Genomic DNA, 12,771 nt, shown 5'->3' on the forward strand with positions numbered 1-12,771 from the left:
AAACCAACACCAGGATTGTGAGTCTATGTCATCTCTTCCTGAACATGGATCAGGGACACCTGGGCCCCTGAGTTCTTAAATATCAGGATCAACTAAGGCTATTCTTTGTTATGAGCTCACTGCTCAGCATACAGTAGGCTCTCAATAAAAGCTGACTGAATCGAGTAATGTTCCAAATCAGAAGGCACTGAGAACTCTGGCTTCTGTGCTCCTCGGCCTGATCCGTGGCATTGGCTCTGAGGGGTATGCACTTGTTCTGAGGGTCAAGGCTAAGTGGCAAGCTCCCAGGTCCAGTCAGCCAAAGGCTTGATCCATGACAATCCATTCTCATGCAACCCAGAAATGACAACACGAAGGTCATAAATAATGGCAACTTTCCCACAGGCCTCCCTCCAGAACTTCAAAGGAAAGCAAAGCTCCTTCTTTCCCTTTAGTTCAGTACAAGAAACATTAATTGAGCAACTACTGTATGCCAGGCATAAGAACATATATATAAAAAGACACCCAGAAGGGGCCCCTGATATTCTGGCCATACTGTTCAACCCTCCAGAGAGCATCCTCCATGGGGGTCAGCAGATCTGTATTTCAGACCACTCTGTCACCCCTGGAGCACATATCTCGTGTACCCATAACCCACTCTTTCACATACGGCAATCAAGTCATCATTTACTGACTAAAAATTTGGGAAATCTTTCTGTCTGTTCAGCTACAAGGCTGCATTCCAGAATTCTCTCTGGCCTTGGACAAGTTCCCCAAAGGAGACAGACACTAAAGATGGACTTGATATCACTATGTCAAATGAGGTATAAAGCAGACAAGTGTACTCACCAAGGTACCCACAGAGCACCTGGGACTGTCTGGAGCAGAAGCTGCCCACTGAGCCAGAGGGTGTTGTAACAACTGGGCAGACAGCTAGGAGTTTTAAAAAGCACAGTCATTAGCTATTTTACTGAGGCGATGCCTTGCACAGAGCTATACAAAGATTCAAAGTCGAAGAGGGCTCTCCGAATGTACTTATATCCCCCACACATATAAGGTCTCTGCTACTCAGGGACCAAGGATCTAGGAGGGATTCTGGATTCCGGTCCCAGATCTATTGACATCCCTTAACCACCAGTCAGGCTCCTGAATTCCCTTTTCCCTTTAAAACGCTCTAGCATCAAAATCACAATGTACAATTTATACACGGAAACGGTAAAATAAATACCGTGACTTACATCAAAGATGAACAGGAAAGGCCTTGACCTCCTTTGACAAAAGACAGCCTACCTTTTATGAATAAAACTCAAGGTTTCTTTGGGCTGGCCTAGATTTCAGTTTCCTTAAAACATCCCCTCCATCACCATTCCTAACCCGCATGTGAAAATTTCTTGAATGTGTCAAAAATCCAAGTGTATCTTGGTTTGGGGCTGCTCAGCTACAGTTTAAAAATCTAGGGCTGCTCGGGATGGATTATTACATGATGGAATTTTGAACTTTTGTTTCTTTAAAGTAACAGCAACTACATCTTGTATATTGCCCACCATATTCTTATAAAAGAAAATACACCCCAAAATACCTCCAATTGAAGGGAAAACATTGTTGAGTGTTCTAATCTGGGGTAGAGTCAATGACAAATAGAGGAGTTTTGCATAAGAAGATGTAGAGTGAAACTCCCGCTCTGTTACTGGTTTCCTGTGAATCTTTGACCAAGTGCCTGGATTCACCCAAGCCTCTGTTTCCTATAAATGAAGCCTACATAATGCTATCCCTGAGGGTTTTTAGAAGATCACAAGAAGATGATATATTTAAGAGATTGTCAAATAAAAGGTGATCGAGAGATGTGATAATACTAGTCATATAACTTATTTGATAGATGAATCCCTGACTGGCTTCCAGGCCTGGTATGGATGTACATCTTCCCTAGCTCCTGACACAAATTTAAAATCCATGCACCTTCCATTCATTCATCTAGGGCAGGTTTTCCAGAAGAAGCACCGCCACTCTTCAGACCGGACTTGAAGACTTCGCTTGAGAAAAGACAAAAGATCTTGTGGATTCCTCTCTCAATTTGGGGGGGGGGGGGGGTAAGTGTGGGGGGTTTGTGTACATGGTTTTCTTTTTTTTTTTTTTGGACAGATGTGTGCCTTTTATCTCTCGATTTGAAAACGGATAGGAAAGACTTTTTCTAAACCCTGTAACTTACCGTCTCTAACCCACTAACAAGACCCCTGTGACATGCTTTCACACTTCTGTGGGACACACCTCCCAGTCAGAACTCTCTTTCACTGAGATTATGGCACACTGGATGGCCTGCAGAGGCATGAAAGCGGAAGGCTCAACATCACGTTTCTGAAACATGCTGCTCTCATGTTGCCACCATATGCTGTTACCAGCTGACATCTGCTCACATATGTTCTCACCAATAAGCAACTATGTTGTTTATTTTTAGAGGCTCTCCACAGCCTTAACAGGGAGAAAATGCCCTCAAATAACCAAGTCAGCAAAGACAGGAAGCTACTCTGGGTATAAACTGTTTGTCACAAGATTAGCAAGTCAAACAAAATCTTCTCATTCATATCTGACCTCTAACGAGAGATGCTGAAAGTTATCTTAAATAAAAATCTCAAAGAATATAACCAGAGAAAGAAAGAATATGCAGGGTAAGTCACTTGGTTAGCAATGCTTTTTCTTCAAACTATGGCCCTGTGCGTTTCTTGGGGGGATTTAACTCCTTTTCCTGGGAAACAGCACCTTCTTCAGGCCAGTGGATGCTGTGGATGCTGTGGTGCAGAAGAGGGATAGTTCCACTAACAGAATCCAGATCCCTGAGATTGCTCCAGGTCACCTGGGTCACAGAAAGTTCTGGGTGGGACCAAGGCAAGGTAACTACTGTCATCAGCAATTTCCAGCAAGCAGTCCTCAAGTATGCCCCTTTGGTTTGCTTTTACCCTACCATAAAGCTGCACTATTAAAATCCTTTCTTTTTCTGTTTTGTTGGTTTGTTTGTTTTTAAACAAGGCCAAAAAAGACAGGGCCCTCTGGTGTCAATCTATTGCCTCAGAAGTAAAGACCGAAAATTGGGTGGAGATATATGTGATGCCACCAGTGATTATGTAGGCCAAAGAAAGCAATTCTTTGTTCTTTTTTGTTTTTTTTTTTTTAAATCAATTTCAACAATCTGTATCAGTCAAGTGGCATTGTGGTAGGAATACATTTTTTTTAGATCAGTGAGGCTTTGGTATATGTGGAATGCTTTATAAAATGTGAAAACGGGGAGCCTGGGTGGCTCAGTCAGTTGAACGTCTGCTTTTGGCTCAGGTCATGATGCCAGGGTCCTGGGATCGAGCCTCACATTGGGCTCCCTGCTTGGCGGGAGGCTACTTCTCCCTCTCCCTCTGCCTGCCGCTCTCTCTGCTTGTGCTCACTCTCTCTCAGATAAATAAATAAATCTTTAAAAAAAAAAAAAAGGATAATTGCTAGAAGTCAGTTTCTAAAAAATAAATAAAATAAAATGTGAAAACCTATGAAAATCTAAGACAATTAGTTTCAGAGAAATAACTCTTTTTAGAAGTACTTGGGCATTCGCTAATAATGGAGGACTACTACTCACATAAGTTGTAAAATAGAAACTGTCCTGGAATTAAAGTTTTTGCCTGAGCAACTTACAAAATGTCTATAAGACTATGATATTAACGGGATCCCTGGGTGGCTCAGCAGTTTGGTGCCTGCCTTTGGCCCAGGGAGCGATCCTGGAGTCCCGGGATCAAGTCCCACATCAGGCTCCCAGCATGGAGCCTGCTTCTCCCTCCTCCTGTGTCTCTGCCTCTCTCTCTCTCTCTCTCTCTCTCTCTCTCTATCATAAATAAATAAATAAATCTTAAAAAAAAGACTATGATATTAACTAGAAAAGTTTTGAGATTCATTTTGCCCATGATGACACAGCTAAGAAATAAAGCAACAAAATAAAACAAACAAACAAAAAAATGCACAGTGTTTCCAGAGTGTTTTTTAGAACTCCTGCCTAAGAATCACCTGGCCTTCTCATCAAGGGTTCAGGTTTCTGGGTCCCACCTGAACACTACTGAATCATAATCTGGATGGAGGGTAGGAGACAAAGGTTTGGGAATCTGCATTTATAATAAGCACTACTGGGGATATAGGGGCTCTTTTGCATGGTAAAATGTGAGAACCTTTGGTATAGGCATTTGTGACTTATTGCTTCAAAAAGGCCTTTTATCAAGATGAAAGCAGAGAGGGAGACAAACCATGAGAGACTCTTAACTTTAGGAAACAAATTGAGAGTTGCTGGAGGGGAGGGGGTTGGAGGCAGATGGCGTAACTGGGTGATGGGCATTCAGGAGGGCACTGGGTGTTCTATGCAACCAATGATCGCAGAACTCTACCTCTGAAACTAATAACACTCTCTATGTTAATTAATTGAACTTAAATAAAATATTTTTTAAAAGGCCTTTCACACAATCTCACTTGACCTCGATCCAATCAGGTGGATCAGGGAAAAAGCCCTTCCTAAGGTTTACTTGTTCTCGGTAAGTAGAGGTTTTGTGTCGTGTGAAAGTGTCCATAAGGAAGAGATAAAGGCTTTCTCGCTGCAGTGATATCGTAAACATAATTAACTGCCATTACAAATGCTCCAGTAAACTCTGTGTCAGATTAGTCCCCGCCTCAATCCCTCCAAACCTTTCTCTCAGGACTGCAGAGCTCCAACAGTGTTTACTATCATTTCCTCCCAGCACACACACTACAATGAGTTTCTACTTTACTTAGAGAATTCCCAGCAAATGTTACTGAGAAAGGGCAAACTGCTGATCCCAAATACATAATGCCTCGGGGTCAGCTTGCCTCAAGACCCTCTTTCTAGAATCTGGATAGTAGTGTCAAAGAATTAATGAAATTAGACATGACTCTCTACACATAGTTTCATTGCTGATGGTGATATTTTGTGACAGTGGAATTCTTCTGAAATATATCTCTCTCCAAGATAAACTAGCACCAGCCACCTCACTCTACGAGGGAGAAAAGCACAAGGTTAGTGGGTGAAACAGCAGCAATTCAGGATTTAGTTCATAGATCTGACCAGTAACTTCCATTAACACACCTTCCATTAACAACCTAAGGCTTTATACTATGAAGAGGTACAAGTGAATGACTAAACTATTATTCAACTCAGCAGGAGTTTTGAACAAGGTGAGATGCTTCAGAACCTGAGGAGCCGGCCAAATTTCAGCTTCAGTTCTGCTAGGCTACTTCCTGTTTAAAGCCAGGAACCCCAGCCCACTCCCACCTCTGTTCCATTCTCATTAACATCCAGAGCCTCAGATGCCAAGGTATGAGCTCAGATGTGAAAACATCTCCCCTCAGAAAGCCCAGACAGACCTCAAAGGGGGCAGTTCCTTTATCAAGTAACCTATCTTGTGAAAAAACAAAAAACAAAAAAATCCTCCATCTGTGATTTTTTTTTTTCTTCTCCTAAAGTGGAATCTGAATAAGTCATCTACTCCTTGAGGTGCTTTGTCAGCCAGCAATTTACTTGTAAGAGTTTATGATAAAGCAAGTAGCAACAACTTCAATGGTATTGTCATTAAGATGTCAAAGCAGAAGTGAAAATGAGATTAAGCCAATGGATAGGAAAATAAATGACCAAAGAAGAGCCAAACCCCCAAATGGAAGGAATGACAAAGTCACTGCTGTGTCTGGTATGGAACGAATAATCTCTGATGAATTTAGTCTAAAAAAGTATTGAATTATCAACACTGAAATGAATCCAAAACTCAAAAAATAAGTGATATTTTCCCATTTATGTGTTGCCAACCATCAATATTTCTGTGCTCTTAAAAGACACTAAAAAAAAATGTGCAATGTTGTCTTTTAGATAATGCTTCCATATAGATTTCCAAAGGCCTCTGGACCTGCGGTCATTTCAGTGTCTGTCTCAAAACCCAACTTTGCATTCCTGTCCACAAGATGAAGTAACAAATAAGAATTCTTACAACAACTTCAAGTTATGAATGGGGAGTTATTTGTGAACTAGCTTGTCAAGACAGATGTGGTATTTGTCAGTGTGGTGTGGGTTAGATAGGGAAAGCCAAATGAACAGAGCCAAGGTCTCAGTCACAACATTTTTCTCTTTCTTTCAGGAGACTGGAAAGATGCTACAGTATTTCCTGAAATAAACAACATTTCCAAAAAAATAAAAAAAAAATAAAAAAATTTAAAAAAGCAAAAAAGCAGTCATATTCTCAAATAGCTGCTCTGAGGCTCTTCTTTCAGAAACCCAGTGTCTTCACTTCAGGAATAGACTGCTTCCCAATCACCAACATACGGGCAGCAAGGAGAGCCTGAAGGAAGAGTGGCACTCTCCCTGTGAAACGTGGGGAACATGCCAGCAGAAGGGCAGACAGCTGCCTGGGGAGCTCGGAAATGCACTGGAACTATTTTCAGGTTTTAGCTTCACCACCTTCAGAAAGCATTTTCCATTCGCCTTGAGTTCCTCAAATCCTTGTGGTTAAAGGAGTTATCGAAGCCCCACATTTCCGACTTGTCAGGCAGTAACATATCCAAGGGCTCATATGAGAGAATGAAGGGATGGTCCTGGTCCACAAATAATAGCTTTCTCAGCACCAGGAGGCTTTCCCTCCTTCCAACAGATGCTAAATCCAGTCAACTCAACTCCTCTTGGACAGCAACGTTTTCTTACACTGATGAAATGGCCCCAGAAAGGCTGGATGCTACCTCACACAGAGAACGCCTTGCACCGTTAACAACCACCCAGGGCCTAGTGTGGCCTCTCCTCTCTGCTATCACCTCCCACGTTTTCATTTCCTCCTCAAACCCTTTGTGGTGACACTTGACCACGCTCTCCTCTTCCTGTCATCCATCTTCCTCTTTGAGACTTCTACTCCCTAATGTCATTGTGTTGCGAAGGCCTTTTTAAAAATCAATCACCTGACAGCTAAGAAATCGTTGTGGCCGGTGCTTGGTTATGGAGGTGAAATGAGGTCCACCACAGTCTAACTTTGGCTGCCTGACCTGGCTCAGCTTTGACTCCAAATGGCCTGGCTTCCTTCTCCACAGTCTCTCACTGGGGGAGGTGGGGGCTGGGGGGGGGGAGCGGGGAGACCGAAAACCTGTGAGAAAGGGCTGAGCCAGGTCCAGAAGCACATTACTCAGCAGCATCCTCTATACGTTATCCTTTTAGGAACAACATCCCCGCCTTCCTTTGCTGGATTTTAAGCCTTATAACTGAAGAAGATAAAGAGGTGAATGCTATGTGAGTCATACGTATGTTCAGAGAAATCAGTTAAAATAAGTTAGACTTTTTTTTTCCCTAAAAATGCATATACTCCTTGGAACAACTGGTAACATATTGAGATGTCAAAAAATATCAAACCTGAAATGAATGCACTGAGCATGCACAGCGAGATGCTCTGGCCAGGAGGAATACATTACGTAGACCTCCTGCTTTTAATTCAGGAGGTAGATATTACCAGTCAGTGGCTCTTAAAGTTTACTAGATAGAAAAGTTTTCTGAGGGCAGATATCCTGCCTCCACATAATTTTATGTTTATATGCTTCTAGCCTTCACTCTGCACTATGTCCACATGGGCTTCTTTCATTCCATGAACATTTATGTGACTTTACACATTTCCCATGTTTTACTATCACTGAACTATAGATCTCTCTCCTAACTAAAACAAGAGCAGTTTTTAACAATTGCCGTAGGTCTGGAGCAAGACATCTTGCCTTTGGTGCCATCTCTTCCCCTTCAGTCTCTAAGGCCCTTTTGGTCCCATTCCTTTTTATTTATACTCCTTTTATTTACTGGGTCTATATGGCTCCAAAGCCTGTGCTCATTGCACCACTACCAGCCTACCTCCCCAAATAAATTAATTCTCTGAAAGAGACAAGATGAAGCCATCATCAATCAAAACTTTAGTGAAGAAATGGTTGTAGTTATCGACCAACACTGGGGACCTGATAAATCATAATTTTTGTATCATCCAAATATAGTGAGACAAGTTGAATGTGTTAAAGGTAGGGTAAAAAGACCTAGGGTTGTATCCAAGGCTTTGGAGGTATATTGCCTTTTGTAGGGAAAGAATTCAGAGCCTAAGAACATAATTCCTGGTAGGAGAGGGGAGATGCCACTCTTGCATGGCTGCGGTCCATCATTTTGTAAGAGGGCAAGGAAAGTCATGCTCTCTGTTCCCTGGTCTCTATTTTAGGGCCTCGATTAACTAAGAGCCTTACTTTCAACAAGCCATCTCTGATAGAAATAGCTATGTCCAAGTCCTCAGATGTCATAGGGAAAATACTAGTATGGACTCTACAGGGCTGCATGTGAGGATCAGGGAGGACATGCACATAAAATACTCGAGACTATGCTTGACACAGTCAGTACCCAGTGAAGGTTAGCTGCCATCATTATTCTCACCATGATTTTCTTCGTGATCTGTAAAACTAGAAATAGGAAATGTATAGGTATGAGAAACCCAGTGTTGTCGTAACCACAGTGATATGATGCATCAAGCACTATAAGAGTCAGCTCCTTTTCTGAGGCAATTTACAAACCAGTGAAGATAAGAGCTGGAACACAGCTAGATTTTACCGATAGCCAAAGAGAAGAGGCTGCTTTAGAGATGAGTATCAGTCTTGTGGGAATGCGGAGGATGAACTGATTCACATGACTGGGAAAATCAAAGGTTTTGGCATCTGACAAAATCTGAAACGATGTTTAGAGGTGGTAAAAGATAGATATCCAGGTGGAAGAAACAGCATAGACCAAGGCCTGGAGGCACGAAGGTAAATGACCCATTTGGGCAAAGGCAAAGAAGGTGATGTAGCTGGAGTCTAGGTTAGCAAGGGTGGGATTTAGCAAGAGGTGGGGCTGACCAAGGAGTGGCCAGACCCTGAAAGGTCTTGAATGTTGTCTAAAGAAATCTGAAATCTTATCTAAGAAGTCTAAATTCCCAAGGCTTTCTTATATGAGCATAGCTAGTACTAGACATGGTAGGTGACCAGCCCCTCCAGTCTCTGTTCCCAGTCTCATAGTGGCAAAGGTCACCTGAAGACCAATACAAGCGGGCAAGGGAAGTAGATCCATTGAGCAGAACTTATAAAGAAAAGAATGAAGTGCCATGATATTCCAGGCTAGTGCAAGTGGTTCCCAGAGCATCACTTTCCATCATATTTTACTATCTCTAAAATACCTCCTCTGAATGTGTCTTACAACTGGTGGCACCTTATAATTAACTGTAAGTGGTACATGAAATAATGACACCTCTCAAAATCAGTGATGTTTGAGATTCAATGAATAAATAGCTGCCAGGAAGGCCTACTAAGTGCCACGCGCAGAGCTAGGTGCATCTTTAAGCATGTCATCCTGGATCCTCTACAACTCTAGGAAACAGGTATCTTCCTCATCTCTGTGAGTGAAGCAAGTGAAGCCTGGTTAAGTGAAGTCAACTGTCCTGCATGTAGATATTCCAGAACAGTGGAGAAGAAGGCAACTCCCAGGCAGTGGAGAAGAGATCAGGGGGGAGTCTGACGCAGAGCCAAGGCCACCAAGCTGACCCAGGAAGCAAGGTGGTGGTCACCGTGCACGGCAGTTCCAAACCGACTTCCCGATACCAGAGGTTCGAAAAGAAACAAAACAAACGACCAGCCAACCTCTCTCGGGCAGTCGCAGCGGATTTCTCCTAAACAAATGACGGAGGCCAAGCTTTCAGTCTAAACAAACCCATCAAAGAATCCTTAGCCTGTTATTAAATTTAAAATACCTGGAGAACACTGAATTCCTGGGTTCAGAACTATCTTTGTTTAAAAAATATTAAAAAAAAAAAAAAAGCACACCATATGGTTTCAAAATGACAATGGAAACATTTGTTGATCTGGGCCAGAGGCACATTGCATCAAGCTGTTCCGAATCTGCAAAGTGGAATACACCCTGCAGCAGAGAGGGCGGCCTGCGGAGAGCGAGCACATCTGGCAAATCCAGATCCTCTCTCCAGGATCCGTCAGGACCGGAAATGCTACATCAAGACAGCTGAAAAGGCTGTTTGCAGAGCTCCTCCTTGCAGCCTCTTGGCCCTAAGGCTGCTCACCTTACCGCCAGGGGTGGGAAGGGGGTGCGGATAGGGGGGGTGGGGGGGCAGAGTCAGGCCGAGGCCCACCCGGGGGTCGCCCAGGGCCGGGCTCCTCCACTCTGTTTCCCTAACCTTCTAAAAATGCAGCCTAAAGTGTGTTGTAATCTCTGGGCGAAGGCCTAGGAGTCAGTGACCTCCTCGGTGCTAACCCAGATTTGATGTGGGATCAACAGTGAGTCATTAGCTGTTTTTTTTTTTTTTCGCGTCTCCGTTTCCTCTAGGAAAAATGATCTGTCATTCTTTCATATCTTTATATGAAAGATGCTGCGACTAGGTTACATCAGCATCTTCTCACCAGGGAAAAGTCGGAATTTAGAAAGTGCAGCTCCGCGAGTAGACCCCAGGGGTCGCTGTGGAGACACAGAGGGCTCCAGGTCCCTGGGCCAGGTCCCTGGGGTGCCCACCTGCCCCTCGGCCTCGCTAAGGTCAGCCTCCAGGGCACCGAGACTCCGCAAGACGGGCTTGCAGCGAGCGGGGCTGGCTTGGCACCAAAGACTGCCCAACCCCTCCAGTTACAAACACTATCCTCCTCCTAGTCTTTGAGAAGTAAGAGAAGGAGAGGAGAGGAAATCCTAAAAGAAGAATGTGACCTAAGTTTACTGGAACCACAGTTAGGACACTGGAGTTAGGACAAGAGATGATACAATAAAAATTCAGGAACTGAAGTCTGGTCTGCTGTGTATTCATAACTCAATCACCGTGCAAGCCAAGGGGCCAAATCCGATTGTCTTTGATCCTTTCTCTCTTTCCCACATGTCCTCACAGAGTATCTTTAAAAAATATATAAAAATAAAATCCCTGGATATAAAGCAAAAATACTACTACGTTCCAGCAATTACTAATATTTTCCTTCATTGGGCAACTGGCCAATAGTCCGGCAATCTGTATACAGAAGGACATGTCCACGAACAGAATCTTAAGTTGAATTCCCCAAAAACATAGTGCTATCCGTATTCATTCTACATTCCACGATTTCACTTGGAAAATGACAGGGGAAATAAAAAAGGAGACTGTTTGCTATTAAATGTTTAACATTCGTGTGAAACACTTACACAGGGAACCTCGTTGTGATGTCTCAGGCTGTATATTTTGGTTTATCTAATTCAATATGATAGAATAAACCAACACAATTATTTACTTTCTTCGGTTGTCTCGGTTGGAGATTCCAATCCTCATTACCATGTACTGTTTAGTTTCCTTGCAAGGAAAATCCGAGACAATTCCTCACTTTTTTTTTTTTTTCCTCTGTTCTGACTAACATCACAAGTGCTGCGGACTGAAGTTACCGACGGGTGGGGCAGCATCATAATTTAGGCTAAATGAATGGGAAGTTTTGAGGTTTCCAATTTAGGTGCTTTAAGATCATAATAAAAAAAAGTATACACCCCGCAAAATGGTCCAATTCATACTCCCATCTAATGAAGGTAACTTTCTGATTATCTTTCTATTCATTTTAATCTTTTGATCATACAGATATTTTTATTTTTAGGGTATTGCTTTTAAGATGGTACTCTGAGCAAAATTCAGTAACCCAACATAAATAGCAGGGTGACCAGGGCTTCTCAACATGCACCTTATCGACATCTGGGGCTGGACAACTCTTTGATGTGCACGGTGGTGGTGGTGGTGGGTGGAGGGAACCCATCCTGTACATTCTAGGATGGTTAGCAACAATTTGTGGCCTCTACCCACTATATGCCAGTAGCACCCCCTTCCCTACCACCCTAGTCATGACAGCCAAAACCCTCTCCAGACATTGCCACAGGTTCCCTGGGAGGTGGGGGTGGGGGTGCAACATCACCACCTGGTAGAACCCTGACACTGCCTGGTTTCTTTCAGTGAAAAAAGTGAGAGGAAAGATAGAAAATAAAACTTTTCTTTTTCTTTTTTTCTTTTGATTGTCCAAGCCTCTACAGATTTTAACTGTCCATCATTTGGATTCTTACTCTAGTCAATGGAATCCCTCTCAAGATTTCTAAAGCTTTGTGCAGTGTCTTTCAAATAGATGTGCCTTGAACTTCAGATGGCCTGTGAACAGGACTAGAGCGTCCACTAATGCCCACTGGGTAAACTATCGGTAAACCTTAGCATAACTCCACTTTGAGCCTTAAACTAACAGCATGTGAAAAGATCAATACGAATAAATTCAAAACTAATCAGACCCCTTCTTTAAATGTTGACACAGTATTATTTATATCCCATAAATACCTTCTTGACTAAAATCCATCCTAGGAGATTGGCACCTGGCCAGTTCTATTCATATTTACTGTATTTATACAGTATACTAGGCCAAGGATAATATTTTAAACAAAATATGCCTGAGGGCATATACAATATCTCTTATATTTTTACTTTTAAATCTCCACATTACTAAAAATATGTAGTCTGAACTGTATAAAATGTCCCACAAAGGGCTATCAGCGATCTGTAATGATATATAGCTCATTGAGTATAATTAGAGCATATTTGTAATATTTGAGCTGAAGTCACTCCCCGAACGCTAATAAGTTGGTGGTAAAAAATGAACCAGTGATCTTTCCCATGCCTTCATCTCTGGGGCTTATGACCCTTGCCGGATTCACTGCAAGAAATGACAGGCACACTCCCTCCCTACAGCCACTTCAGT

General features: G+C 42.7%; 1 protein-coding gene across 3 annotated transcripts in view; it reads right to left on the reverse strand.

Moving 5' to 3' along the window:
• Nucleotides 1-12,771, reverse strand: part of TGFB2 (transforming growth factor beta 2) — an 80,124-nt gene that overhangs the window by 63,564 nt on the left and 3,789 nt on the right. For 2 of the 3 annotated variants that reach the window (XM_077886607.1, XM_077886609.1), the window contains exon 2: nt 829-912. The exons of the other annotated variant lie outside the window; for it this stretch is intronic. In XM_077886607.1, the coding sequence (XP_077742733.1) occupies nt 829-912 (84 nt within the window). The remainder of the gene's footprint in view (nt 1-828; nt 913-12,771) is intronic. 3 annotated transcript variants of the gene reach the window in all.

This window comes from Canis aureus, chromosome 38, assembly GCF_053574225.1.
Source record: "Canis aureus isolate CA01 chromosome 38, VMU_Caureus_v.1.0, whole genome shotgun sequence".
NCBI classification, from domain to species: domain Eukaryota; kingdom Metazoa; phylum Chordata; class Mammalia; order Carnivora; family Canidae; genus Canis; species Canis aureus.